This window comes from Corythoichthys intestinalis, chromosome 13 (genome assembly GCF_030265065.1).
Source record: "Corythoichthys intestinalis isolate RoL2023-P3 chromosome 13, ASM3026506v1, whole genome shotgun sequence".
NCBI lineage: Eukaryota > Metazoa > Chordata > Actinopteri > Syngnathiformes > Syngnathidae > Corythoichthys > Corythoichthys intestinalis.
Window position 1 is genome coordinate 37384649 of NC_080407.1, and position 27784 is coordinate 37412432.

General features: G+C 39.3%; 1 protein-coding gene and 1 long non-coding RNA gene across 10 annotated transcripts; both read left to right on the forward strand.

The window, feature by feature from the left end:
• Positions 1 to 42: 42 nt before the first annotated feature.
• Positions 43 to 27754, forward strand: zmat5 (zinc finger, matrin-type 5). 3 transcript variants are annotated; one of them, XM_057856058.1, is made up of 6 exons: positions 43 to 354; positions 26646 to 26774; positions 26848 to 26910; positions 26988 to 27068; positions 27137 to 27245; positions 27301 to 27754. In XM_057856058.1, exons 1-6 carry the CDS (start codon positions 192 to 194, stop codon positions 27437 to 27439), a joined length of 684 nt encoding a protein of 227 aa, XP_057712041.1. In that variant the 5' UTR covers positions 43 to 191; the 3' UTR covers positions 27440 to 27754. The 3 variants fall into 3 exon arrangements, with proteins under 3 accessions (XP_057712041.1, XP_057712042.1, XP_057712043.1); XM_057856059.1 differs by lacking the exon at positions 43 to 354 and adding an exon at positions 22211 to 22515 and having other exon boundaries at positions 27301 to 27753; XM_057856060.1 differs by lacking the exon at positions 43 to 354 and adding an exon at positions 22473 to 22603.
• Positions 9513 to 20989, forward strand: LOC130929113 (uncharacterized). Of its 7 annotated transcripts, none has more exons than XR_009066810.1 (10): positions 18332 to 18390; positions 18466 to 18564; positions 18628 to 18734; positions 19081 to 19128; positions 19963 to 20023; positions 20096 to 20146; positions 20347 to 20415; positions 20525 to 20638; positions 20722 to 20792; positions 20927 to 20989. It is a non-coding gene; the product is annotated as an uncharacterized LOC130929113 (long non-coding RNA). The 7 variants fall into 7 exon arrangements; XR_009066811.1 differs by having other exon boundaries at positions 18339 to 18390; positions 18658 to 18734; XR_009066808.1 differs by lacking the exon at positions 19081 to 19128 and having other exon boundaries at positions 18333 to 18390.
• Positions 27755 to 27784: the final 30 nt, after the last annotated feature.

Consider the following 27784-nt stretch of genomic DNA (forward strand, 5'->3'; position numbering starts at 1 on the left):
AATTGTTTAAGAGACAAAATTTAAAAAAATATATATTCCTTTCACCTCCTTATGTACAGATTGGAGTAACTGCTGCTCCTCATCTTGTTCTTCGTCACTGGTGGTGGAGTCTGAGTCAAAGAATGATGTAGTCCGTCCATGTGCTGCTGGTGAGACTGGGGAGTCCTGTGCTGTGCTGTGCTGTCTGCTCCATGTTTACTTGCAGTGAGCTGTCTCACTTGCTGTTTGGCTGCAAGTGCCATGGTTTGTACTGCGCTTTGGACTTTGACTACTTCCTCAGCAGCCAAGAACTTCAGTTTTCGAAACCTGGGATCCAAAGCAGCAGCAAGGAGGGTGATGTTTGGAGATCCAGAAGTAATCTCGAGTACTCCTTGCCATTATTCTGTGATCTGTTCTGTTGCATGAGTCTGGAATGAACTCGCAGGTGCAGTCTCAAGTTCTGGACTCTGTATGTTCTTTTTAAGCTTGTGCACAAGATGTGGAAGTGCAGAGAGTGTGACATATTGTTGTCCACTCAGAAACACTGTGGCTGATTCAAAAGGCTCAAGAATCTGGTGCAGCTCCTCAATCAGATTCCACTGGTCAGGTTTGAGATCCAGATAGTGTTTCCCTCTCTGGGTCACTGCTGGGTCAGAGAGTGTGGCAGTCACTGGCCATCTCTGTTCTTGTAGCCTGGACAACATGGCATATGTGCTGTTCCAGCGTGTGGCGACATCTTGCACAAGCATGTTGCCCTTGAAACCCATTTGTTTTTGCTTGTCTTTCAACTTGGTGCATGACAGCTCACTCTTTTTAAAGTGTTCAACGAGGCTTCTCGCAGCAGCAATACACTTGGAGATAGCCTGGTGGAATTTCAGTGAGCTTTGCACAACCAAGTTGAGGGTGTGCCCTGCGCATCTCACTGATGCCCAACCATTCCTGTCTTCCAGAATCTTTGCTGCTGCTATAACGTTGGCAGCGTTGTCATGTACGACAGCCTTATATTTTTTTGCTGGAATGTCAAATTTGGCAATCACCTCCTCAATCCACTCTGCAATATTTTAAGCTGTGTGTCTCTCTTCAAGGGGCATCGTCGTCAGAGAGTGGGACACCATGTTCGAGTTCTTCCCAATGTAGTGGCATGTCACCCCGATATAAGCCTCTGTTGAGATGCTTGTCCAAATATCAGTAGTGAGTGCAAGGCTGTCTGTCTCTTTTATAGCCTGCGTAATCTTGGCTTTGATGAATTCATACTTTTTCTCCATCTGTTTTGTGATGAAAGTCCTTGTTGGAAGCTCGTACTTGGGATTGAAGGTTGAAACCATAGCTTTAAAACCCTCATCCTCCACTATGCTTAGTGGACGCATGTCCGCGATTATCATGTTTAAAATACTGTTTGTAAACTGAGCTGCTAGCTCAGGGCTACATAATGGCGCTTTGTAGATGAATTTGTCCATGCGAGACTGTGAGGATTTACTGAAAAAGATGAGAAATAATATTTTGTTAATTGATATTACTAAGAACAAGTGATATAATACAATAGGTTCATGGCTGTGCATTTTAAAACTCAAAAAAACTTTTCCCCCATATTTCTTACCGAAAAATGTCTTTACGCTTGACACACACATCAATTAAAAGGTAGGTGTTTTTCCCGCATGTTTCAATTTAATTGTCATTTGTGTCGAACAAAATTAATTTATAGGTATATTTTAAGTTAGTCTAAATTGTATGTACTGATAAGTTTTTGCAGTGTTCAAAATACATTGATACCTGTTGTATACCTGCACATTATGCACCAGTGCTACTTGTTTTATCAATCAATGACTGCTGAGCTAAAAATGACAACATATCAGTTATCTTTAATATTATTTTACATCCTCACCACTCTACAGTGCGGTGTTGCCCCACCCCCCCCACCCCCCCCAGATTAAATGAGGCTGGTATGAAAGGCACGTTAGCCACACATCGACAATTGTCATAATATTAGAAACCTGGGCTAGCCCTCCGCAGTACTAACTTTATATTAGCAAGGTTCAGTAACGTTAATCTTATACTGTATATTAGCGCTACGTTTGTTTAACTTGCGCTACGTTTTTTTTTTTGCCTTGTCTCGGGTATCGGTCCTCCGCTCTCGCAGTAAACAGGATGTCTCCGGTGGAGATGCTGTAGCATTGAAGACGTGCTGTAATGATAAGCAAGCACCGTCTTACAGTGAATACATACAACAGTATTCGCCTTGGTGTCCAACTTAAAATGCTCCCACACTTTTGACATTTTCTGCCTTTTCTTTGAGCGTTTCTCTTGGCTTTCGTCGGCTTCTTCATCGCTAGCTCTACATCCGTGCATGGCTGAAATCAAATAAATGCACGGCCACTGTTTTCTTCCGGAACGTACGCGACGTCAGTCCGTTGTCCCGCATTAAAAGTAGTCCGGGCAAAACGTGATACTTAGAGCCGGCAAAATTAAACGATTCCTCGAGGCCAATAAATACTCGGATCAAATTTTAAACTCGAGTTACCCGAGTATTCGTTTCAGCTCTAGTTATATGTTGTAAACAGATATTTTGTTTACGCTGTTTCCTTTGTCTTCAAGGCCACAGCAGGGAAACTACAAGAGCAGTAGTAGTCCGCTGAAATTCCAGTGGCATAAAATACCGTTTGGGAGGTGCAAGAAGTCGGCAGTTTTGGCCATTGTTTAGTAATTTAGCCCTGTCATACTGTATAAATGCATTTTTAATATTTCATGCTCCATTTGGTATAAGACTTATTTGTCATAACATTACAAGTTATATAGTAGTCGGGGAATCAATACTTATACAAAGAATATCCTGTAATAATATTGGAGTACAGAGATAAAAACAATGATGACATTTTGTGTTACCTATGCAGTCTGCTCTAGTAATCGGCCTTGTATTTATTGTTTCTGTCACCTTTTTTTCGTTCTGAATCTTCCTCCTCCAAATACGACTCAAACACATATGGTTGTGTGTTACATACTTCCTCTGGATCGACAATGCTGTTCGAAAAAACCACAATTGAAGCAGAATCGCTGAAAAGTGCTTCCAACTCCATTGTGCTCAATTGAACTGAGTCGACACAGCCAAGACGCAGCAAGCTGTATTTCAAAGGAAGCACGTCTGTCAATGCGATGGTTATTTCCTCGTTGTCTTCATGCTGTGGAAATGGACCAAACACAGGGAAAACACACTTGACATCTTCCATTCAAAATATAATTAATTTTAAGGTAGCTCTTTGTTTATTTGTGTAACGGGTACACGTGGGTCCGTTGTGTGCGGTGCGGGGAAACCTCCCTTTCACTCCCTTCAAGAGTGTCCGTAGGCATTTAAGCTGCTACTTCAGTGGTCAGAGCACTCATCTATCACACTGAACATGTTGTGCGTGCTGGTAGGAGTCCTGACCTGAACATGTGGAACGTTGCACGGCGTGGCTCTATGCAACACCGGTTACTTTATTCACATTATTTTTTTAGTCGCATTTGTACTTTCAACCTGTCATACAGAAACAGTAGTCACCTCCTCAATGCTGCGGCATTTTTGGGCCAAGCATGAGAATGAAGTTTCTGATACACCCAGGATAAACACAGGTATATAGCCATTCCTTTACTTTCCCACAGTAGCTTTAGGGCTGTCCCGATCCAGGTTTTTGCACTTCCGATCCGATAACAATACTGGCCGATACCGATACCGGCCTATCTGAGCATGTGTTAAAGTTTAAAGTTATTTAGCCTCCTTACTTAGTTGTCAGACTCATGTTGAAAAGAGTTTTAGTACTCTTGATAACAACTAGCCAGCTGAATTAGGTGAGTTTGAATAACACACAACGGTTGGTAACAAGAAACTGACCTGTTTATTCAGTGACAAACACAAAACATTATAAATAACGAACAGAAATGGCATAGTCAGTAAAACGTGCAAATAATATTGTAAACTGTCTTAAAAAAGCAAAACACACAAAGAACCTCAGTGGAAAATCCCACAACTCCCCCCAAGCTATTAGATGCTTTTAATGTTTCGTGCATTAGTTACGATAATTGTATAAAAAACCTCTCAGGTTTAAATAAACGACTATTTCAGTATCAAGTTAACATTTTAAAACAGTAAATAAAATACTCAAGTCCCCATTCTGTATCAGCAGTTTTAAACTACATTCAATTCATTTAGTTTTCCGAATCAACTGTTAAAGTTGTTAAAATTGCTCCCGTTATTCCATGATTTCCCTTCTGTCTACTTTCGACACGTGAAAGTTTTAAAACTGTTTTGAAGATAGATTCAAGTCAAGATTTTGCCGATTTAAGTGTATTTTAGATAAAAAGTTAATTAAGTTCGCTTGGAAGGTTCACAACAGCCTACTAGGGAAGTCTGCTTTAAGATGGCAGCCGTTACTAACGCATCTAGTTTTCCATACTTCGATGTTGCTAACGCCGTCAAGTCTGTCATTTTGCATCTAGTTCTATATACATATGATATCTACTATCTACAGTTAAACGATGTTGACGTAGTTTGTAGCGGCTGTCAGCAGCAGTCAGGTATTCTTGTGTTTTTTATCCAGTGGCATGAGTTGAGCTAAAGCCGTGAAATGAGCATTGGCATTAACCAGGTCTATGACAAGCATGATGTTTACTCCCGGGAAGCAATGCGGTCCGTTTCTCATTGCGTCCCGAAGACCGCGCTGTGTTTTAGTTCCGCTTTACTCGACATATTTCAATAATCGGAATTTGGACGTTTGTGAATCGTTCTCGAATCTTCCACGGCCGAATCGCTCAAGGATGTAATGACGGCTGGGCATGTTGTACCTTGGTTCTAAGTGTTGGATGGTGCGTCTTTACTCACGAGAGATAATGGCTCGTCATCCAGAATGAATTCTTCGGCAATGACTCTTGTTATTCCCTGGGCTTTGGGACTGTCGAGTGCCAGTTTGTCACGCATAGCAAAAGTTTCTGCCAGTGTTAGTTGCGTAGGACCTTTCTTTTTGTCTTCGGTTTTCTTAACAAACTCCTTATATTGTTTGTGGTGGTATTTCGCTAAATGCTTGATTATGTTGGTTGTATTAAACCTTCTTACAGCTTTACCACCACACTTGACTTTATTGTGGCATATGTTGCGCTCTGCCTCTTCGTCTTTGTCGTCCTTTAAGGTGAAATGATCCCACACAGCTGACATTTTTACCGATAAAGTCTCTCGGTAAATTGGGACATGGTAATGTAGTGTGTTGAAGGTGTGCCGTAAAATGCGGACCGGATTTTAGGGAAACCGAAGCAAAAACTGGAATGGCTTATGTAAATCGGATCGGAAGTCTGGAGCGGAATTTTTCCGTGTCGGCCGATCCGATACCGATGTGAATTTTTTTGCCCATATCGGTGTCCGATCCGATCCAAATATCGGATCGGGACATCTCTAAGTAGCTTTGTTGGTAATTTATTAGAAATTGGTAAGTCAGCCATAATTTATTTATTGTCCACTTCAATTTTTTTCTGATTGCCTACGGTAGTATTTAGATGCTGAGTGGGAAGTCAAGGAGGGAATGCAACTGTAGATGAAATTGCAAAAGTGCAGATCTTCAATACTGGAGGAGCCAATGAACAGCTTTTCCAAATCTCTTTCAACTGGCTAAGGAATTCTAGTGCATGCTGGCATCATTGGTTCCATGCGAGTGTGTGTTGTCCACAGCAGGTGAAATTGCTTGTAAAAAGTAAAAATAAAAGGAACCAACTACATTTTCAACATTGAAAAAACGTTTTTGAATAAAAATGTTATCAGATCAAAAAGACCACAAGCATCCTCATTCACTCATTCATTATTAGATTTTCACATTATAATATATGTTTAGATAATTTATAGATATGTAATAATGCAATATGAATGCAAAGACTTGATGAATGATTTTATTTTACATGCTAGGTCATCAATTCATTGTCAGTCTGTCAAGTGGGTTGCCTGTAGGGATTTTTTTATGTCCAGCAGGTGTCAGTATTCAATGACTGTGTCAGCACAGTGTGTCACTGTCGACACGCTTCATGAGGACTTATGGACCCATCACTACTAAATACTTCACCTAGTGACGTCATCACCAAGATGGAGGCGCCGGAGCGATGACAGGATGAGCTAGACCGCAGCTTTAGAGACTCATTTCTTGTCATCTGCACTTTGCCAGATTGTTGTACATACAACCCCTAGCAAAAAGTATGGAATCACCAGTCTCGGACGAGCACTCACTCAGACATTTTATCATGTAGAACAAACTCAGATTAAAAAGCTTGAATAAATAATGACTTAGTTCAAAAGTGCAACTGTTTAGCATTCAGAAACACTAAAGAAATGAAAAAAAAAAAAAAAAAAAAAAAAACATTGTGGTCAGTAAAAGTTGCTTTTATAGAGCAAGTGCAGGGAAATATATATGGAATCACTCCATTCTGAGGGAAAAAAATATGGAATCATGAGAAACAAACAAAAAAATAACAATCAAGACACATCTATAGTATTTAGTAGCACCACCTGTGGCTTTTATGATAGCTTGCAGTCTGAGGCATTTACTTGATGAGTATTCTTCGTCAATTTGGTGCCGACTCTCTTTGATTGCAGGTGCCAGATTATCATCCTTGCAGGTCTGAGCCTTGCTGTGGACCATTTTTTCCCCCAATTTTCACCACAGGTTTTCAATAGGGTTGAGATCTGGGCTATTTGCAGCCCATGACATTGCCTGGATGAGTCTTTCTCCAAGGAATGCTTTAACAGTTTTAGCTCTGTGGCATGATGCTTTGTCATCTTGGAAATGACATATTTTCAATTGAAGGGATTAGACAGCTTTTTAAAATTTCAATGTAAACTTGTGCATTTATTAAGGGTGTAACGGTACATGTAGTCGTATTGAACCGTTTCGGTACTTGCCGTTCGGTTCGGAACGAGGGCGTACCGAACGAGTTTCTGACGTAATGTAACCCTTACTTTTCGAGGCTGTGAGTCGGTCGGGTTGCAGTTTCTTTGTGTAGATTATATTTACTCCGTCTTCCCTACTATAATGAGGACCAACACAGTAGGACAGTAAGAAACGTCAACGGCGCAACAACATGGCCGCCGCGAGAACGCAGTGAAACGCGGCCATTAAAGTTAATAAGCGAATGCACACCAGTCGCAGTGCGGCCGCGTGTTGCGTCCCAGAAGCGGCTAAACGCGATGCACGCAAAAACAACGGCAGAGTTTATTATTTGACGCGAGACACGGCCCTCCTGCGTCAATACTACTAGCTAGCAGACCGGAAGTCACTCGTGTAAAAATACGGTGGATCCGGTTGATTTTCAAACTAATATGCAATCGTAACCCACTTTTTGAGTCCATCAGATCTCTTGAGTGGTAGATCGGGGCACAGTTGACTTGTCTTTGTTGATTTACAGTTGTCTTCGCTGCTATAATAATAACCAACACGGCCCCATATTCAATACAAAACCCTCCTACCGCAACAAAACAAGTAGGGACTAATATTCACATAGGAACATAAGTTATACAACATAAAATATACAATATAAATGAATACTACATCACATTTGTAAACTACAAGCACATAGTAAAATCAATGCCCATTTAAATTAAATTGAAATGAGCTAAAACACCTGTATTTAAATAATAAGAATAATATACAGATCCTACTTACACAATTAAATTTATTAATTTCTGTGTGGCGCTTTAACTTGAGAAAATCCACCAATAAAGCTTCTGAAAACCGTTCATAAGAAAAAAAAATTTTGATTATTAACGTTAAGGAGCAGAAAAACACGCCGTAAATAGGAGGAATGTACGTAGCCGTAACAGGTTAACACTATGTTTTGACGGACAATTGGGCGGTACCATTCAGGAGAGCGGAGTTGTGACGTCACGTGGGTAGGGTCTATAGGCTACTGTTCCTATTGTTGAAAGCACAAAAGTGTGTGATAAACAACTAGCACATTTATATTTTGCATTTTGTTTTCTTACTGTACCGAAAATGAACTGAACCGTGACCTCAAAACCGAGGTACGTACCGAACCGAGATTTTTGTGTACCGTTACACGCCTCACATTTATTGAATATTTAATCACAGCCATCTCCCCAGTGCCTTTGCCTGACATGCAGCCCCATATCATCAAGGACTGAGGGAATTTTGATATTTTCTTCAGGCAGTCATCTTTGTAAATCTCACTGGAACAACACCAAACAAAATTTCCAGCATCATCACCTTGTCCAATGCAGATTCTTGACTCTTGACAGTATATAATTTTAATTCCAATAATAATGCCATTTAAGATTTCATTTGTCACATCATTTACCCTTTCAGTATCAAACCCTAAACTCAACCAAGTTTTTATGCTATATTGCTTAAGAGAAGATTTTTAATGTGTCCTGTCCACAGTAAAACCTCCCTGTTTAAGGCGTACAGCACACCCTTTTACACTGCTCACCTGCGGACCAGGTACATAGCCAAATCCATGCAGAGGCCAAATGTACTGTATCTTATAATGATGCCTTGAGAATGTTCCTGTGTGTGTGCCTATATGGAACAGCGCCAGCCAATTATTTGTTAGTTCTGGGTTAGCCATCTTTAAGGCACTTTTGAGAAATTTGATGTACAGGTTCATGTGTCAATTAAATGAGTTGGAAAATAATATTCAATTGAAATAATCAGACCCAACAAAGAGCTGTTCAAGGGCGCAAAAGCCTGTTTACTGCGTACTGATAGCTTATGCCTTCTTGATGTTTTTCTTCCTTTCTTGTACCTTTGTTACTATGTCTCCTTATGTACAGTTTTTCTATTTCTTTTTTTCTTTTTTGTGTGTGCTATGGTCCCACTATAAGTTTCCTGAACAAAGATCATCTATTTGTATGTATTTAGTGACCAGAAATGACACAACAACATAAAAATCTAATACATGCAGGCTTGTTCCAATTAAACTGAACAGGAGGCAAGGACTGGATAAAAGCAAAGTATTTATTTTGAATAAAAGAAATAAAAGACAAGAACTGGAAAGCGCATGTGCAGGAAATCCTGATGAGTGAGGCTGGTATAATAAAAACAAACAATTTTAATAATCAGTGGCCAATTTAAGAGAACACTAAAAAACACAGCACGGCTAAAAGCCACCCTGGATAAACCACACAGCAAACACCAGCCCCACAAACCCTGTATATTGCACAATCCCGATGACTTAATAAATAACTAAATAAAAACTATAAACCCTTAAAATACTTGGGGGGGGGGCAGTGACACACGGCAAGGGAAATGTCCTCAGTGAACGGAAGGACTTAAGACACACGGTCTGTTGCTGATGCCGTACAGGTGCCTGGATGCATCCACTGTGTATAGCGATTATTTCAACCGACCGCCACACGCATCACCAGACTCTGACGTTCTCCACTGCGGCACCTGTCCTGAATTTCGAGAGGAGTCTGGCTGCAGCCCGCCTCTCTCAGTACCCTGCGCCGCTCTTCTCAGTACCCATCCCGCAGACAGGAAATGACGCAACACCGCAGCTCTCAGTCCCCTCAGACCGGAAATGTCGTCAACCCTTGCGACGAAAACAAGTTACGTTATTTCACCTCTCGCGAAAAAAACACGGTAAGTGGCCGCACTGAAAAAAAGTTTTTAAAAGCGTATTGAAGGGGAAACGATATCGTCATCGCACACACCATATAACTGTTTGCATTAGTCCAACACATATATAGTCTAACACATACATATGGTACAGGTTTTCGTAGGCACCGTCTAACTGTTTGCATTAGGCTAACACACGTAATATAATTAATCAGGAAATGTGTATCATTTTCATATTTACGGTAGGACTACACTACTAATATAAAATAAATAGCACACCATAGTTTAATGGGAAGAAATAGAGATACACAATGCCGTCTTATCACAAGAGTGACGCACATACTCGGGGAATCTGCTCTCAGCAAACTCCAAGGACAAAGCGCTTTGTCCTAAAACAAGCACCACCAGCCCGGACAGCAAAGTTGATAGCGGGCGTCCCAATCCGCGCACGAACCTAAACCGCCCAAAACCGGCCACAGCGGGGGCGGCCCCAAAGCAACGCCCAGAAACGCCTTCGACGAGACCCGCGTCAGCAAAGACTTCAAAAAGACTGGACACTGAGATAAGACAGATTTTCTTCTGCTCGGAAACATGTAGCCTTGTTTTGGATCCAGAATTGTCCCTCCGTCGTCTGTTTTTGCCTTGTCTTTGACCATTGTCGACGAATAAATTGTCAACCTGTTTTCGGCGAGTGTTCTTCAAGCTTTTGAAACATGGCATAGATAACATAGCACTAGAGGGGTAGATTCAGAAAGAGTGCAACATATACGCCATGCGTCGCGTAGTTTAGGCTGGGCGAAGGAAAAAAAAAAAAAAAAAAAAAAAAAAAAAAAAACAGGACAAGCTTAGGTTATTAGGAAGCGGTGTCCCCGGAGCCTCATTAAATTGCGAGAAACTTAACAACACAAAAGAGGTTGTGAGCCGCTGCCTGCGCCTGTCGCGCGCACTTGCGCGCGCACGTCTATGTGCGCTCGCAACCGCGCGACCCTCTCCATTCCTTTCCTACATACTAAAATACTATAATTATATCAAAAATACTAAATAAAATGCTAAAATAAATATGTAAGAGGATCCTGCTAAAATAAAAAATAAAAGAACAATAATTTAGAAAATACTAAAAAAAAAAAAAAAAAAAAAAAAAAACACTCTAAGACTAAAAACTAAAAAACCATTAGCCAGTTACTGGCTACTCATTCCTAAATATTAAATAAAAGAACAATAATTTAGAAAATACTTAAACACCAATCTTCCGTGAACACCAGACCCCCACCCCTTTATCAACTTCACCCTCCCCACTCGCGCTTCCCAACCACAGGTTGGGACACAGCGTTTCCCTCCTGCTCAGGCTGGTTGGCTCCTAGACAACAGGTTGTTGTTTCCCGATTTGATGTGGTGGGACATACGTAATATATACATGCGCATGTATGCATATACATACAAAGATATGTGTATGGGATAGATATGGGCATGTATATTTGAGTATAGAGTAGATGCGACGACCCACTTTTTAAGTTAGATGAGGGGTCTGTTACGCGCAATATGTGTATGCATTTATATGTATATTTAGAGGTATACATATAAATTTGGATAGACATATACTTGTCCTGAAGGTTGTGGTGGTTTGGCTGGCGGGCAGCGTCAGGCCGGGCCAAAGCCACCGGGACTGGAACGTAGCGGTTCCGCACCTCAGGGCTGACGAGTCGGAGGTTTGAGAGCTGGGTTGTGGAGGCCCTAGGAAGTGGTCCCCCCTTAAAAAAGAATAAAGGTATTAAGCCCGCTGTTGGAAGTGACGCCCAACAGCAAAGAGGGCCTCGCTGCTTGCGGTAAGCAGAACAATAAACATGGCCATGAACACATTCGCCCAGCGGAGATTTAGGTCAGGGACCCATGACAAATGGCTATATGAATGCGCTAAGGAGGGCTGTGAGGGTACAGGGAAGAAATTAGACGAGTTGTTGTGTCGTGTAGTCTCTTGTTAAAGTAAGTGGACGTTTTGTTTTGCTTAGTGTTGTTCGAAATGAAGCCGAAAAAATAGGAAGCGCCCCTGTTAACGTTCTGGGAGACAGCCGTTGGCATGGCGCCTGGAGTTGGGCTATCTGATTAGAAAAGAACACTGTGTTCAAAATAAGGAGGGCGGGCCGTCGGTGGCCCCTATTTGCAACATGGGGTCCTCGACGGCATCCGCTGGGTTGTTTGCCAAAATTGATTATAAGGGGAGGCTAGAATTGAAGCTGGGAATTTTCCAGTCCTTGTTTAACATTTTAAGATAAAATTGAGAGCCAAAAAAGGGACAATATGTAAAAAATTCTAAAAAATCAGTAGATCTGATTAGAAAAGGAACACAGTGTTCAAAATGAGGTGCGCGGGCCGATGGGCGGGAGGCCCCTCTTGCTCTTGTTCAGGCCAAGCAGAGCAAGGAGGGCTGAAGTCCCTGGATGTTTGGTAAAGTTATAGATTTAAAAAAAAAAAAAAAAAAAAAAAAAAAGCTTTTTCTAACAAGAAGATTTTTACTCACAAAAGAATGTAGAGAAACAAAAGAATATTAAAGTGATGCGTTCAACCACGAACTTACAATTATTAGAATAACAAACATGCAAACCGAACCAGCAAAGAACACCTTAAAATTAGTAACGGGGAATTGATATCATGGCTCGCTTCTAGTATGACGAATAGTTTGAAATGTAATTTTTAGGGGATTCAAGCATGATGAATATGGGGAAAGTGTCACTTTTGGATCACATGTTGATAGAATTGGCTGTCGTGAATTCAGCTGGGATCCAAAGAACAACAGGATAACTTTATTGATTTTAGTTTTGATATAAGAAGACAATTAAAATTGAACTAATTTTTGCTGTTATGAAAATAGAGTAGGAAATAAGTGGCCAACTTTGTCGAGACAGGCCATGACCAAAGTTAATTGACAAATTATCAAATAGGGGGCCACAATAAAACATGTAACAATGCAATATAAGAATTGTAAATATTTGAGCTAATTGACATTCATAACACCCCTTAAAGTAACTAGAACATCTTTGAAAAAAAAAAAAAAAAAAAGCAAATGGTTCTTTCATAACACTTATCACGATTCCAAATTTACATCGGAGATAACGTTCCCAGAATGAGATAAATAGTAAGTCTTATTAGTTTTTATTTTTATCTTAACTTGGATATTTTCTTTTCATTGTTGACACTTGAAGGAAATAATTTCATTTAGTATATTTTCTTTTCCTTTTGCACTTTCGTAAAACTGATTTTGGAGTTATTTTGTAGTTCCGTTTAATTTGGAGTCTATAGAAGCTAATTTAAGTTTGAGATGCCTTGCCTAAAGGGTTAAAGTTTAGGAAAGAGCAAAGTTTTAAAGTGGGTCATCTCAAGCTCAAGTCTCTGGTTGTTTTGGTAAAACAATAGATAAGACAGTCCTTCCCTAGCCACTATTGACTCCCGGAAGAATGCAGAGGGAGAATCTCCTATATGTGTTAATTTTGATATACGGGACAATGTAAAAGTGGATTTAGGTTTTTAAAAAGACTTGAAAATGCCAGATTTCACTAAAATATAATCTTTTGGGTCACCTGCGGATAGAATTGGGCTATCCTTGCAAAAAAGAAATCAAGAAATGAATAAAATAAAATAAAAAAGGGGAATAAGACATTTTCACCAATTTCATGATCTGGGATGAAAAGACAAGACCAATGTAGGTAAATTTTGTGCTTTGAAATTATAGGGGAAATTAGCAACCAATTTTTTAAGAGAAAGACCACAGTAGGAATCGAATTAACAAATTACATAAGAGGGGAGGAATTAAATTTGAGAACGTAAACAAACACGGGCATCGTGCCAAATGCAATTTATTATGCTGGGGAAGTTGCTTATGTTAAAAGTTAAGAATAATACTCGAACGATACAACGATAATGAGACAGAATCTAGAGATGAGTTAATTTAATTTCAGAATACCTTTCCAAGTCTACTGCCTATAAATACAATTTCCCCAGTATAAGACAATTTTTATGTTTTCATTTTGGATTTTTGTTCTTGATCTTTTGATGAATTACTCTCATGTGATATTTTTCCATTCCTTTGGACACCTTTATGGAACAGATTTTTATTTTTAAGGACTTGAATAATATTTAAAAAAAACAAACAAAAAAAGGAGGAGTGGAGAAAGTGTTGTTTAGTTCCATGTCTGTGCTAACTGTATTTTTCATATTTTTTTAGAATTTTTTCTAAAAATTCTATTCATCTATTTCTATTCTTTTCCATTTTTTATAAAAAGTCAAACTGGTTGACTTGCATTTATTCTACTGATCCTATTCACTGGTTTGTTATTTTGCAATTATTTTCGGGGGACCTAATTGTTTCACAAAAGGGGAGAAAGATACATATTTTGAATGACATAAGGAACAAAGGAAAAGGCATCACTTTCCAAGACATAAATATTTTAATTATTGCTGAGTGGCTTTGTTTGGGATCTGAATTGGACATGAGGGGTTTGTAAACTGGAAATAATAAGACATATAAATGTTTTTGTGTTGATTGTTGCAATGGTAACCATTGAACAGTTTAAACGTGTAGTAGACAACCACACACCGTAGAAATGAATGTACAACTCCCATCCTTTGACAAAATGATTCCTTGTGACTAGGGTTGTTGACGATCAATATTATTAAGCTTATTGGTAAAAAAAAAAAAAAAAAAAAAAAAAAAAAAAAAAGGAGTTAGAATCTCAAATGATGGCATTTAGACCACCATAGGGGATAGTTTTTGATTTGGTCTAGATAATTGGGGTATCACACAAGCTGATGTAACTTGGGAATGATAACATGTACTGGGTATTCATAATGCACTTTGAGTAGTAGCTATGAGTGATATAGCCATGCTTACAATTGCAATTGTGGGCATGGCTAGAGGGGGTTAAGTGGGCCAAGATAAAACCAACATTATTACTGAAAGTTAATATGGATGCGGACAACTGTAAATTTTTATTGACCTGTACAGTCTGTTCAACTCTAAACATAGAGTTCTTAGGCCCAACAAACAGTAAATTATTATAAACATAATACTATTCATAATCTCACTTAGCTTTAATAGCACGACATATTTTAGGAGCACGCAGAGGCCATTACAACGATCTAAAGTTTTCCCTGACCACATTGTTTCCCAAAAGATTTCAAGGTTTAAGGATAATAATCTGCCACATCACATGTTGGAGTTTTGAGACTGGTGCGGTTGGGACGTTTCAGGTGGTAAGGTTACAAATAGGCCCAGTTATGATAAGTAAGTATGACAAATTGTCTATTCTTAAGTTTATCCTTATTTCTGTTTATCGATCCCCTGAAACACCAGATGTGTATGTTGACAGGATGGGAGGACATTCGCCCTGAACGCTAGCAGGGCTGGAACTGGGTGTGACAAGCGGAGCCATCGCACCGGCACACGGACCACCGGTTGCGCGGGTGGGAGAAGGGATCGCCAATGGTTGGAGGATCAAAGGTTTGATTCCAGACCCCACCTATTCCCTCAGGGCTGTGACCGCGGTACCGCACGAGCCGTGAGCTGGTGGCTGTGTGAGAACAGGTGCTCACAAAATAATGGTTCATCGCCAAGGGACAGCCGTCACGACTGTCCCCACGGTTTTATACTCACCCCAGCTGACGATGCTGTGTTTCGTCGGGGTGAATGTTTTCCGGTCTTTTTGAATTTGAGAAAGTATTTAAATGTTAGAGAGATTACCGTGCCTCAGACGTCTCGACAAGCATTAGGAAAAAAACTAAAACATGTGAGTACGTGGCATATTTTAAGTACACCACATAGTCCCAGATGTATTTGATTAAGATTCTTTACTTTTATTATTTTATTTTCACTTTCTAATGATTAACTTTCCTGTAGGTACCGCATTATATTTTAGACACCTTAAGCTCATTGTTTGTGTTCTACACAAAGGCAAAGTCGTTCTATGCTTTAATTAGGGAGTGTTTTAAAATATGTTGGAGGCTCTGTATTCTTTTGAGTTGAACAGATTACAGCTACACTAGGATCCACTAGGGTGGGGGGCAACCATGACGGATCCGGACTGGGAGAAAATAAACAAATTCCCATACGACCCATGTCCTAGGAAGCGACAATTGATTATGGAAATAAATAGGTTTAGCGTCATGGTCCCTGTCGCTATAGTGCTCTCGTTTATTTGTTCTTTGTAATATTATTTTTCGCTAAAAGGTTTGGATTTTCTTTCCTTTTTCCCTTTTATTGATTTCACATGCGGATGTTGCTGTTAGAAATGTGGTGTGGAAAGGTGCCCCTGGCGTTGTTGGTAAGTGGTGGGAATACACATTGTTTATGTAGTGGGGTTTATTTTTTCCGTCACATTTTTTCGATCTTTTGCAGTCACATTTGGGTTTTGTAATTCCTCGACACATGTCATATCACTGGATTGTTTTACATCTCCACAATCACCATAGATTCATTTTCGTTCTTGGGATTTTTGTTCAAAGACTACTATTTTTTCGTTAGGTTCTAAATCATAGTACTCGGTAGATTTGTGCCATTTTTAAGTCCCAGTTTTATTCTTTAGCCTTTAGCCATATTTGTCATTTGGGGTGGAGAATATAACTTTTATTATTTTTATATACTTTTGATTAGGATATTTATTCATTTTTTGGTCAATGGGGCGGAATAAAGTTTTTCTTTAATTGGGGTGGAATAAAGTTTGCCTACAGGCGTCTGTGTCCATCATTTTCAACAACTGGTAAGGGGTGAAGACGTTTATTTCGAGTTTCGAGTTCATGGTGTCCAAGTTTTTCTGTATGGCAACATTCCGCTTTTGTACAGTACCGCTTTTTCACCATTCTCTAGTCAATGGGGGAATGTTTTTGCTGTGTTATGTTTTTAGATGTAGTAGTTTGTCAGTGCTGTTCTTTTTCTTCATTTAAAAGCTGTTCTGAGATGTTTGACACACTGTTGCATTCCTTTTTCTTCAGGGCTGCGCACAGTTCCCTCTTACTACAGGTGGTGGTTGACCCTAACGTTACGGAAGTGAAAAAAGGGGCACTTAAATTTTCATTTACTGGACCAAAATTTAACTCAGTACGGTTCTCACTTTTCCTGATTTAAAGGTTGTTATTCAATGGACCAAATTTAGCTTAGTGTGTCTCTCATTTTTCTTAACTAAAGATTAACTTTATTTTTATTTATTTTAATTTAATTTAATTTAATTTAACTGAATGTATATCTCATTTTTCCTAGCGACAGGAATAACTTGATGGGTAGCCCGTCTATTTGATCATGAAAAATCGGTCTCAATGCACCTGTACAAAGAGGGCACTGTGAGCTGATGCCTATAGCCACGGGACCGAAGACAACCAAGGATTAACCCTTTGAGGCGGTATCATATTGTTTTAAAGAGTACTTAACAGGAGTCCTGAGGGGGACAAATTTCGCACATCCCTGTTTAAACTGTTCATCAATTGCTACATTTCTTCCACCACTTGACAAAGCTAAGTTCTAAGGCCACATCCATGTTTTTTCGATCCCCTGTCGGGGCTCGAGAGGGGGAATGAAGGGGAAACGATATCGTCATCGCACACACCATATAACTGTTTGCATTAGTCCAACACATATATAGTCTAACACATACATATGGTACAGGTTTTCGTAGGCACCGTCTAACTGTTTGCATTAGGCTAACACACGTAATATAATTAATCAGGAAATGTGTATCATTTTCATATTTACGGTAGGACTACACTACTAATATAAAATAAATAGCACACCATAGTTTAATGGGAAGAAATAGAGATACACAATGCCGTCTTATCACAAGAGTGACGCACATACTCGGGGAATCTGCTCTCAGCAAACTCCAAGGACAAAGCGCTTTGTCCTAAAACAAGCACCACCAGCCCGGACAGCAAAGTTGATAGCGGGCGTCCCAATCCGCGCACGAACCTAAACCGCCCAAAACCGGCCACAGCGGGGGCGGCCCCAAAGCAACGCCCAGAAACGCCTTCGACGAGACCCGCGTCAGCAAAGACTTCAAAAAGACTGGACACTGAGATAAGACAGATTTTCTTCTGCTCGGAAACATGTAGCCTTGTTTTGGATCCAGAATTGTCCCTCCGTCGTCTGTTTTTGCCTTGTCTTTGACCATTGTCGACGAATAAATTGTCAACCTGTTTTCGGCGAGTGTTCTTCAAGCTTTTGAAACATGGAGTCAGTGTGCAAAGGGTTAACACAGGAACGCGCGGAGTTTAGCTTCCTCCTTAGCCTGGCTCCTCGGGGGAGTCAGCGACGGAGCACATTTCCGTTCTGTTGCCGGCCTCCCCGTGCAGTTTGGGCTGGGAGGACTAAATTCCTTCATTTAACACACGTAATATAATTAATCAGGAAATGTGTATCATTTTCATTCCTTCATTTTCATTTTCCTCCTTATGCATGTTTAAAAATGTTAAATAGTTAAACAACACTTGCGGTGAAAATATGAAGTGTTTATTCTGAGTTGAAAAGACCGTACTTATATCTAGTATTCTTAATGCAATTTAAATAATGTCTTCCTTTACTAACTGCATGCGACTTTGCTCTACTTATATAGTTTAATACGTACTGATGAATTCAGCAGCGAATTAGCTAATGCTGCTAATGCTTTTTACATTTTTTTTCACAATGAACAGTCTTCTTTGTGTAGTTTTCATTATATTGCACTCTTATTTTTCATTATGTACATGCCTGCAATTCGCAGCTCGCTGTTTTTGTTGTATGGTATTGTTGTTTTGCCTTCATTTGTTTTGTCTGGTCCTTTGTAGTTTGAATGTTGTCACATGATCCAAATAGGACAAGGTTGTCATTTTTTCTTGATATTGTTACTCTGCTTAGCTATATATTTTTCATTTTTTTTTTTTTTTTTTTTACTAGCTGCAAGATCACCACCCCATTGGGAAGAAACTAAATCACGACCCCCAAATGGTAGTCTTCCCATGCAGATACAGGGATGTCACACAGATCCAAATGGAAGTAAGTAGCATAAATAGTAATGTACTTTAGATTTTGGACTGTGCTGAACATTTTTTTCGATAGACATCGAACACTGTAAAACCCACTGTGCAGACAGGACCAATGGTGACAATATAAGACCATGTCGAGTTTCATGGACGGTTCAAACTCATCCTGCCCAGGAACGGCTGGTATGTTTTTATGTCTGAGACAAATGTTGTGCTCAGTGGAAATCTGGATAGGCTTATTATTCCTTATATTAGTTAACAATTGGACATAATTGATTATTTACTCTTTGTTTATTTAACCAATCAACATTCTCATTAGCTTATGCAAATCTTGAATATAAAGAGGCCAGAAATGGTGTTGATTGTCTAAAAAAAGAAAGTTTGATTGACACGTGCTGACTTTTGGAACGTTGGCCTGAACAATGAAATGGAATCAACTGTGAATTTTGAGGATTTAGTTTCTCTAAAGAACATAATGTCACTTGTACAATTAAGTAAAATGTAACTTTTTGTGTTTGTTTTTTTGCAGATATGAAATGCATATTTATAACTTGTCTAACAAGTAGCTCATTCAAAGGTATAAAAAAGTATTTTTTGGCGTGTGTAGGGTATTATTTTAACTATGTAGCCTACAGAATGCTTGTATGGGCTCATGTAGGTGTCTGCGTACGTTTGTATTTATGTAACATATGTCCGTGTGTATAGATTATGTATTTTTCAGGGAAGGACCATATTTGTGGCTGACCCCTATGTTGTTGCAACATAGTGAAAGCCTACAGGATGTGACCCACACATGCATTTGCCTGTAAGGCTGATTAGTAACAACTACAACTTGGAGCATTGGTTCATTTTCAAAGAACAGTCAAATCATAACAAATTAAATGATCCAAATTCCAATTATTTGTGGGAAGAAAAACAGATCCAATCTTGAGATCAGAGAACTATTGTTATCTCTAATGAAATTCAGTAACCATTCATATTGGAATGGCGTTTCCATGATGATCCAGAATAGCCTTGTTTGGTTTTGAAGGTATGTTCCAGTCGATCCTTTTATGTTGCCCCTTCAATTAAAGCAGAATTGCACTCCAGATGATTCATCCAATCATTTGAAGCAAAATTCTAAAATGTCACTCTAAAATTGCGAATGTTTTGTTTCAAGGGCGTTGGCCCGGTCTCAACATTGGTAGGGACGAATATAATGCAAATAAGGTTGCTCAAAAGTTGGTGGGGACAACTTTAGCATCCTGAAAAGTTGGTCGTGTTATGTCCCTACCGTCCCTATGCAAACCTACGCCCTTGTTTTGTTTGCATGAATCATTTAAACCTGACTGGTTGGTGTTCTTATGCATGGAAACACGTTTGTAATTGTTTAACTACTGTATTTAATATAAACCTATATTTTCAATTGCAGAAAACGTTGACAGTCAATCAACAGGGGGACATGGAAAGAGAGGATTGGAAGTGAAATAGAGGTATTTGTAAAAGTGTGTATATTCATTGATTCAAAACTTGAAGGAAGTGACTCGGTTAAATTCTTACGTTAGGGTTTTTCGGGACAGCCATAGGGGAAGGACTGTGGCATCTTCATGTTGATGGTAGGTGAGTTTAACTGTCCAATTTTGTCCTCTGTTATATTTGTATTCATTTATCCATTTGTAGTATGCTCTTTGCACTGTTCTGGATGCTCTCTTTGAGTTTAACCATTGTAAAATGAAGTTCACCGAATCATTCAAATTGGGCTACAAAATATCCTTGTCGTTATTCTTTATTTACACTTGTTTTTAATTTTTGTTAGACTGATATGCCAACTCTGAGGAAGTGGTGGTGTATATTGCTAGCGGACAATTTCAAACTTGGGTGCATGGTAAGTCTTTGAAACTGTTGATATGGCATTCATAGGAAAGTAGGTGCACAGTACCTTAATTCTTTGTTGGAAAATGTGGAATACTTATTTTTGTATTTTTTCAACTTAGGTGAGCCACAGGAAAGAGTTTGCCCATTGGACAGATAAGGCAAAAGCATTACTGCAGGGTGAAGTGCCACCAGTCTATCAGCTACAGAAGTGAAATTTGAATATAATTGCTGAGGTCAGCTTTTAAAGACTTTTTAGTGTCCATTACTCTGACGCACTTTTGAACATGTCCCCCTTTAGTCACTGATTTATTTTTAGGAAGAGGTGCAACCACAGCTCCTTCAAGTTAGTGGTGGCCCACTCCAAAAAGATATGACGGGAAAAAAATGGTAAGATTGTTTATATACCTAGTTTAATGCAATGCCTGAAAAGAAAAATCAAGTATAAAATTAACAAAGCATCATTTTTATTTTACTTATGTAATATTCAAATAGCTCTTTTCTTTCTCTTTTCCAATGAACAGTTTTGGTAAAAGGACTGTGCAAGACTGCACAAAAGCCTCAGACAGGGCGGGGGGGGGGGGGGGGGGGGGGGTTAATGCAGTAGGAGTTCCCAAGCATCCTGCAGATGGAAGAGGATGAGCACGAACTACAATGTCTTGGAGCCATTCAAGTTCTGTTTCAACCATCTGGAAGATGGATTTACCTTTTTTGAGGAGATTGTTGACCAAAGAAAATATCTGGTATTCTCTCAATAATAATAAAAAAATAATAAAACTAAAAAAATAAAGTTTACCACATTAGAACTGGTTGTATTGAGTTCATTTTTCTACACTTATAAATTAGTTGTTTTTTTTCTTTTATCCCAGATGTTAGTTGTAGGTAGTTTTAATTACCTGTGATGAAGGCGGGAGTGCTTGCCGAAAAATGTCAGGTAATTAAAACAACCTACAACTATTGTCTGGGATAAAAGAAAAAAACAACTAACACATGACAACTATTTTGTCATTTCTGTTTGAAATAAAGGTGCCTTTCCTGGAGCAGAAAGTTTAATATAGTTTCTGAATTAGTTAATTAGGATCTTCACTCACATGAATGAATTTAAGTAGCAAAATGAAAGACAAAATTGGTTTGGTTGCAACATGGAGAGAATATTACGTTTTTGATACATTAAATTGTAATGAAGCTATATTAATGTGTCCGTTCATAAAAATGTAAGGATGACAGCAATTTCTAATAATTCTCAATTGGAGTATATTTTACAATTGACAAACTAAAGTACACACTGTGATAGGTCACATGCGATCTTTCAGTCACCAATTAAACCTTTATTCCAGTAGTGTGTATTTTAATTTTGATGTACTGTAACCATGTTTTTCATTTTGGTAAAATCACCAGGCTTTAACAAACTGACCGCGCTTAAAGAGTTAATCTCCCGATTTCACCAAATCAATTTAAGGAGCATGGAAATAAATTATTATTTAAATAATAATGAGTGATGCTGAAACCGAAAATAAAAGACGTGCGAAAAGAAAAGTAAACTAGTATTTACGTTCGAATGGACGCTAACTATTACGATAAAACCGGAAGCTCGGAGCTCGAGCGCTGTTTCATGTTGTCATTTCCGGTCTGAGCTGCGATATTGCGTCACTTCCTGTCTGCGGGATGGGTACTGAGACGAGCGGCGCAGGGTACTGAGAGAGGCGGGCTGCAGCCAGACTCTCTCCCGAGAGAGAGAGAATTTCGCCTCCTCACTGAGTTGCCAAAGGAAAGTGTGAGCGCCCCTTACTGGTTACTCCTTTAACGTTTCGCCTGTGGCCCTTTCGCCCGCAAGGTTTTCCCCACGGTCCTAGCGCTCATCCAATTTACATGTATTTACTTTTTTTTTTTTTGTTTAACCTTATTTCTCATTTTTGCTGTTGTATTCATTTTATTTGTAATTCTTAAAAGGCAAGACAGGAAAACACGCTAAAATTATTTCGATGAAAAGGTCAAATATGACTTTAAAAAACAAAACATACTCGCCCCTTTAAATCGATGTGCGCATGCGCGCACTGGGCATTAGTAGGAAGTCGTCACTGCACATGTGCAAAGGGACTTTCTGCTTTCGAAGGTAATGTTTGTTTCCTTCACATTTTAACGCATTTATCTACTCAAACAGTGGTAAAAGTGCTGCCGGAAGAGGTATGCGATACTCAGAGGTGGGTAGTAACGCGTTAAATTTACTCCGTTGCATTTACTTGAGTAACTTGTTGAGAAAAATGTACTTCTAAGAGTAGTGTTGCTAAGCTATACTTTTTACTTGAGTAGATTTTTCAAAGAAAAAAAGCTACTCTTACTCGGCTACTTTGGGCTACACAAGAGTCGTTACATTTTTCCTCTTTATTCTACATTTTAGATTTTTTTTGCCATCGATGCCAAGAGTACCTGGTGTATTTCCGGGGTAGTGCTACCGATTTCACCAATGAGACGTCGCAACCATAATCACATGACTCCATTATACCAATCAGACGCAAGCTTGCCGTTATATCTTCACGCCAGCCTGTTCAATATGCTGTCTTTAAAGCACCGTAAAATATAGTATCTGTGTAATGTTTTGAACATTTAGTAGACACTTTGGGTTCTCAGGAACACGAGCTTTATTTCTCATGAACACGCCACAGTCACTTTAACCAAACTATCTCTCTTTAAAGTCTTTTTCTCACGTAGATCCTAACGAGATCTCCAGTGGGCACAGTAACCTGGGAATTTCCATACATTACAATTTGATATAGAGCGCTGTCCTCAACATGACTCGAAAGCGCGGATTTTAACCCTCTCCCAGTTTGTATTCGGCACCGATATACCACAGAAAACCGATCCTTGTAATTTCAAGATGGTAATTATTAGGGAACGCTTCACTATTCGAACTCGGAACTATTTTTTCCACCAGAGGGCAGTTATACGGTGGCTGAGAGGTGTCAGGCGAACTGCAAAGTCCACTTTGCAAATACAAAGAAGCACGAACCCCAATTGCAAACGTTTTGCAAAAGAAAAAAAAGCATGAATGCAAACTGCCACAACACGATCCCCAATTCCTAAAGCGCGATTGCAAATTTGCAAAAGCACGAACCCCAATTGCCACAACACGACAGCAAATGGCTCGCAGCACGGATGCAAAAGGCTGCAAGACAATTGCAAAGACGAAGACCCAGAAGTTAAAAAAAAAACAACAACAACAAAAGACGACACTTTGTATATTTCTATATGTGCTTTGTGACCATCTCTACGAACCTCCGTAAAGTTGCCCCACCCCTCCATCAGACGCAAATTTATATAAAAATGTAGAGCTGCAGCTATTGAATATTTTAGTAATCGAGTAATCGACTGAAAATTCTACCGAGTAATCGGATAAAACAAATATATTTTTAGGTGAAGAGCAATTATAAATATACATACATGAGAAAACAAGACATTTCATCTAGTCTTGAACCATTTCCGGGCAATCAGTGTCTTTATTTTCGATGTATATTGCATACAATTTCATCTCAGATGTAACTAGAATAAAAATAAAATAAAAACTAATCCACTGCTTTCACTTAAAAAACCTTTAGGTCTTATTAAAAAAAAAATATATGTGTATGTGTATATATATATATATATATATATATATATATATATACCTAAAAATGCCGTTACGCTTGATAACACACATCACTTAAAAGATTTTTTCCCACGTGTTTTAATTGAATTTCTATTTTTGTCAAGCCATTTTTAAGTGCTAGTTAAGTTTTAAGTAAGTCTAAACTGTAAGTCCTGATAGGATTTTGAGTTTTTGCAGTGTTCAAAATAAATGTATGATACAGGTTGTATTGGAACACATTAGGGACCAGTGCTACTTGGTGTTTTATCCAGCAAAGACTACTGAGCTAAAATTGATAGTTAGCATTATTGAGTTTTTATTTTACACCCTCATCACTCCACAACGCTATGTTAAAGCCTGTATGTAAGACACGTTAGCCACGCATCGACAGTGGTCATAATTAATAGAAACCTAGCCCTCCGCAGGGCTAACATTACGTGAGCTAGTGACAGTAACGTTAATCTTGTTTATTAGAGCTTAGCGCTCTTTATTAGCGCTTAGCGCTCTACTGCTTTAAGATGGCGGCTGTTTACTAACGCTGCCCAGACGCTACCTGCTATCAACGTAGCATTGTGCGGGCTAGTATTTAGCAACGTCGGCGTCGTTTGTAGCGGCTGTCGGCTGATGTAAGTTTTTTTTTTTTTTTTTTCTTCTTCCTCTACGCACGTGACATCAGCGCGTTGTCCCGCATTAAAAGTAGTCCGAGCAAAACGTGATGCTTAGAGCTGTCAAAATAAACGATTACTCTAGGTGAATAAAATAACTCGGATCAGTTTTTAAACTCGAGTTGCTCGAGTATTCGTTTCAGATCTATAAAAATGATGTCAATTGTTTGTGTTGTAACGGTTTTGTAGATATAGTATTATGCTTTTGAGATATTCATTTTGAGTGGTGAAGTCACTCGTAGCTTTTTTTCTAGCTTAGCTCCCGCGGCTAATGGAGCGTAACAACTCTCAATAACAGAGGGGTGTCCTAATAACTAGCACGAACGTAGCACAAACAAATTCAGGGCCATTTTAAATTGGGGGGCTTGAGATATTAATTTCAGGTGATGACGTCCCTCTGAGCCACAAATTTCATTCGGCCTCCAGCCTCTGTCATAAAATCAATAAAGTCTGGCCCACACACAGACTTAATTAATTTGTCAGCAGAACTGCTAACAGCATATGAAGTAGCTTACACACTAAATGCTGCTCCTCATTTACCCACCAAAAGGCAGCAGCACTCAAAGCAACATTACCCCGTGTGACCCTTTACTCCCAATTTTCTAAAATGGCGACAATCAACAAAAAGAAGAAAGTTGACTGCGACGGCCAATGCATCAAGGATAGGTGGAAATTGGACTATTTCTTCTCTAAAATACGCAACAACTGTATCTGCCTCATTTGCAAAGAGACAGTCTCTGCTTTTAAAGAGTTCAATGTGAGGTGATATTATCAAACAAGACACGCTAACATATAAGACACACAGAATGGCTTGCTAAAATTTGCTTAAATATATTGTTCTACGTAAAGGATGTAAGCCTAGGTCGGCCCCCCACATTTTTACCGCACCAAATCTGGCCCCCTTTGCAAAAAGTTTGGACACCCCTGCTCTAAGCCCTTCATTTACTGCAAAATGGTTCCGTAGTGGTGCCATTCGTTTGTGCTACGTTTATGCTAGTTGTTAGGACACCCCGCTGTTATTGAGAGAGTTGGTACGCTCCATTAACATAACAGAGGGAGAGAGTTGAGAGTTGGTACGCTCCACTAACATAACACAACAGAGGGGTGTCCTAACAACTAGCACAAACGAATGGCACCACTTCGGGACCATTTTGCAGTAAATAAAGGGCTTAGAGCATGGGTGTCCAAACTTTTTGCAAAGGGGGCTAGATTTGGTGTGGTAAAAATGTGGGGGGCCGACCTTGGTTGACGTCCTTTGCGTAGAACAATATATTTAAGCAAATTTTTGTCGTTTGTGGCACTTGGAGTTCGTGCTTAGGCCAATTTGCAATCGCGCTTTAGGAAATGGGGATCGTGTCGTGGCAGTTTGCATTCGTGCTTTTTTTCTTTTGCAAAGCGTTTGCAATTGGGGTTCGTGCTTTTTTGTATTTGCAAAGTGTTTGGACTTTGCATTTTGCCTGACACGTCTCGGCCACCGTACAGTTATGCTCTTTGGACGAATAATGCTTCATTTATTTATTTATTTTTCTCTCGTCGGAATTCAATTTTTGTTTGTTTGTCTGTTTTGTATTTCTTTGGCTTAATTTGGTTAGGTAATGGGGTTATTGTACAGTATCATAATAACAATAGTCCATTTAGATAACTTTGTGCTCGTAAAAAAAAAAAAATGCCATTGTTTAAAAAAAAATATCTTAAACAGTTACTCATTAGGTGAGTATTCTTTTCGCCAAATACTTTTTTACTTGTGCTTGAGTACATTTTTTTTTGACAACTACTTTTACTTGAGTAATATTATTTTGAAGTAGCGCTACTCTTACTTGAGTAACATTTTTGGCAACTCTACCACCTCTAGCAATACTGCATTGTAAGCAGTCCTTTGAAAAGGATGTAAAAAAGATTATTTTCTATATTTCGACCTGTGTTACATTCACTGAGTGTTTTGTGGTTTTTCCTCAGATATGGGTAAACGATACTTCTGCGACTATTGTGAGCGCTCCTTTCAAGACAACATGCATAACAGAAAAAAGCATGTTTACGGCGTGCAGCATCAGCGAGCCAAAAAAGCCTGGTTTGATCATTTCAGAGGTCAATTCTAATGACTTCGTTATCCTTTCCGATTTGACGCGATGTGTCATTTTACCCCAAATTTTCTTGGCAGGCTCTGAAGATATTTTAAAAGACGAGCAGGCAAAAAGACCCTGCCGGAAATTCCTTCAAACAGGTGACCACACAACGTCACGGTAGTGCTCATATGGACAGTATGGATCATAATATTGAATACGGTGTCATGTGTTTTAGGAATTTGTGATTTCGGCACCAGTTGCAGGTTTTCTCACATGTCGGAGGCAGATATGTACCATTTACGGAAAAAAGTGCAAGGTAGGGTTAGTCTTTAAGTATATTTGTAACAAATCAAATCATATAATTTGATATATCCTATCTTGTAGATGAAAAACAACGACTGGAGGGTTCCGAGGACCCGAACGCGCCGGAGCCCAACGTGGACGTCTGGCTGTCCAACAGGGCAAAGCGAAGAAGCGGCCAGACCGGCAAAAGGTACAAATTGCACGTACACATCTCATGTCAAAAAGCTGACCTTTCATCTACGTAGTGCGGAAGCCGAACGGGAAGAGGACCGAATGCCGTTTGACGTCCCTCCGCAGATATTCTCCATTCCTGACCTACCGCGCTCCCTGGTGCCGCCTCCTCCAGGCAGCTGGAAAGTCAATAGTGACACTGAATGGGGATGATCAATGGAAAAACTAAATAGAGTGTACTAGATTTAACATTGCAGGAAGGGTGTGATGGTGATACTGTATATCGCGACACTGTAGCCAAAAAGGTTATCGAAATGCTCCCGCCAAGAATCAATATATTGTTTTTAAAAGGTGTCACAGTAAAAAAAAAAAAGAATAAAATAAAGAATAAAAAATTTGCGACCAAAACCTCAAATTAAGATAATGAGAATCTTATTGGTATATTTTATATATGGCGAAAAACACTCAGGTGACTTGAAGTTCCGCTCTGAGACCCCCAATTTGGCCAAATTTGAAAATTGTCCAATATGCACGTGTGATACATCATTGGAAAGCTTA

What these genes read in the sequence shown, in the direction of transcription:
- zmat5 (XM_057856058.1), top strand. Translation starts at nt 192, where the DNA reads ATGTTTACTTGCAGTGAGCTGTCTCACTTGCTGTTTGGCTGCAAGTGC. An exon ending in CCGGAAATTCCTTCAAACAG is followed by an intron (nt 26,911 to 26,987) that starts GTGACCACACAA and finishes CATGTGTTTTAG; the next exon opens with GAATTTGTGATTTCGGCACC. An exon ending in AGCGGCCAGACCGGCAAAAG is followed by an intron (nt 27,246 to 27,300) that starts GTACAAATTGCA and finishes TCATCTACGTAG; the next exon opens with TGCGGAAGCCGAACGGGAAG.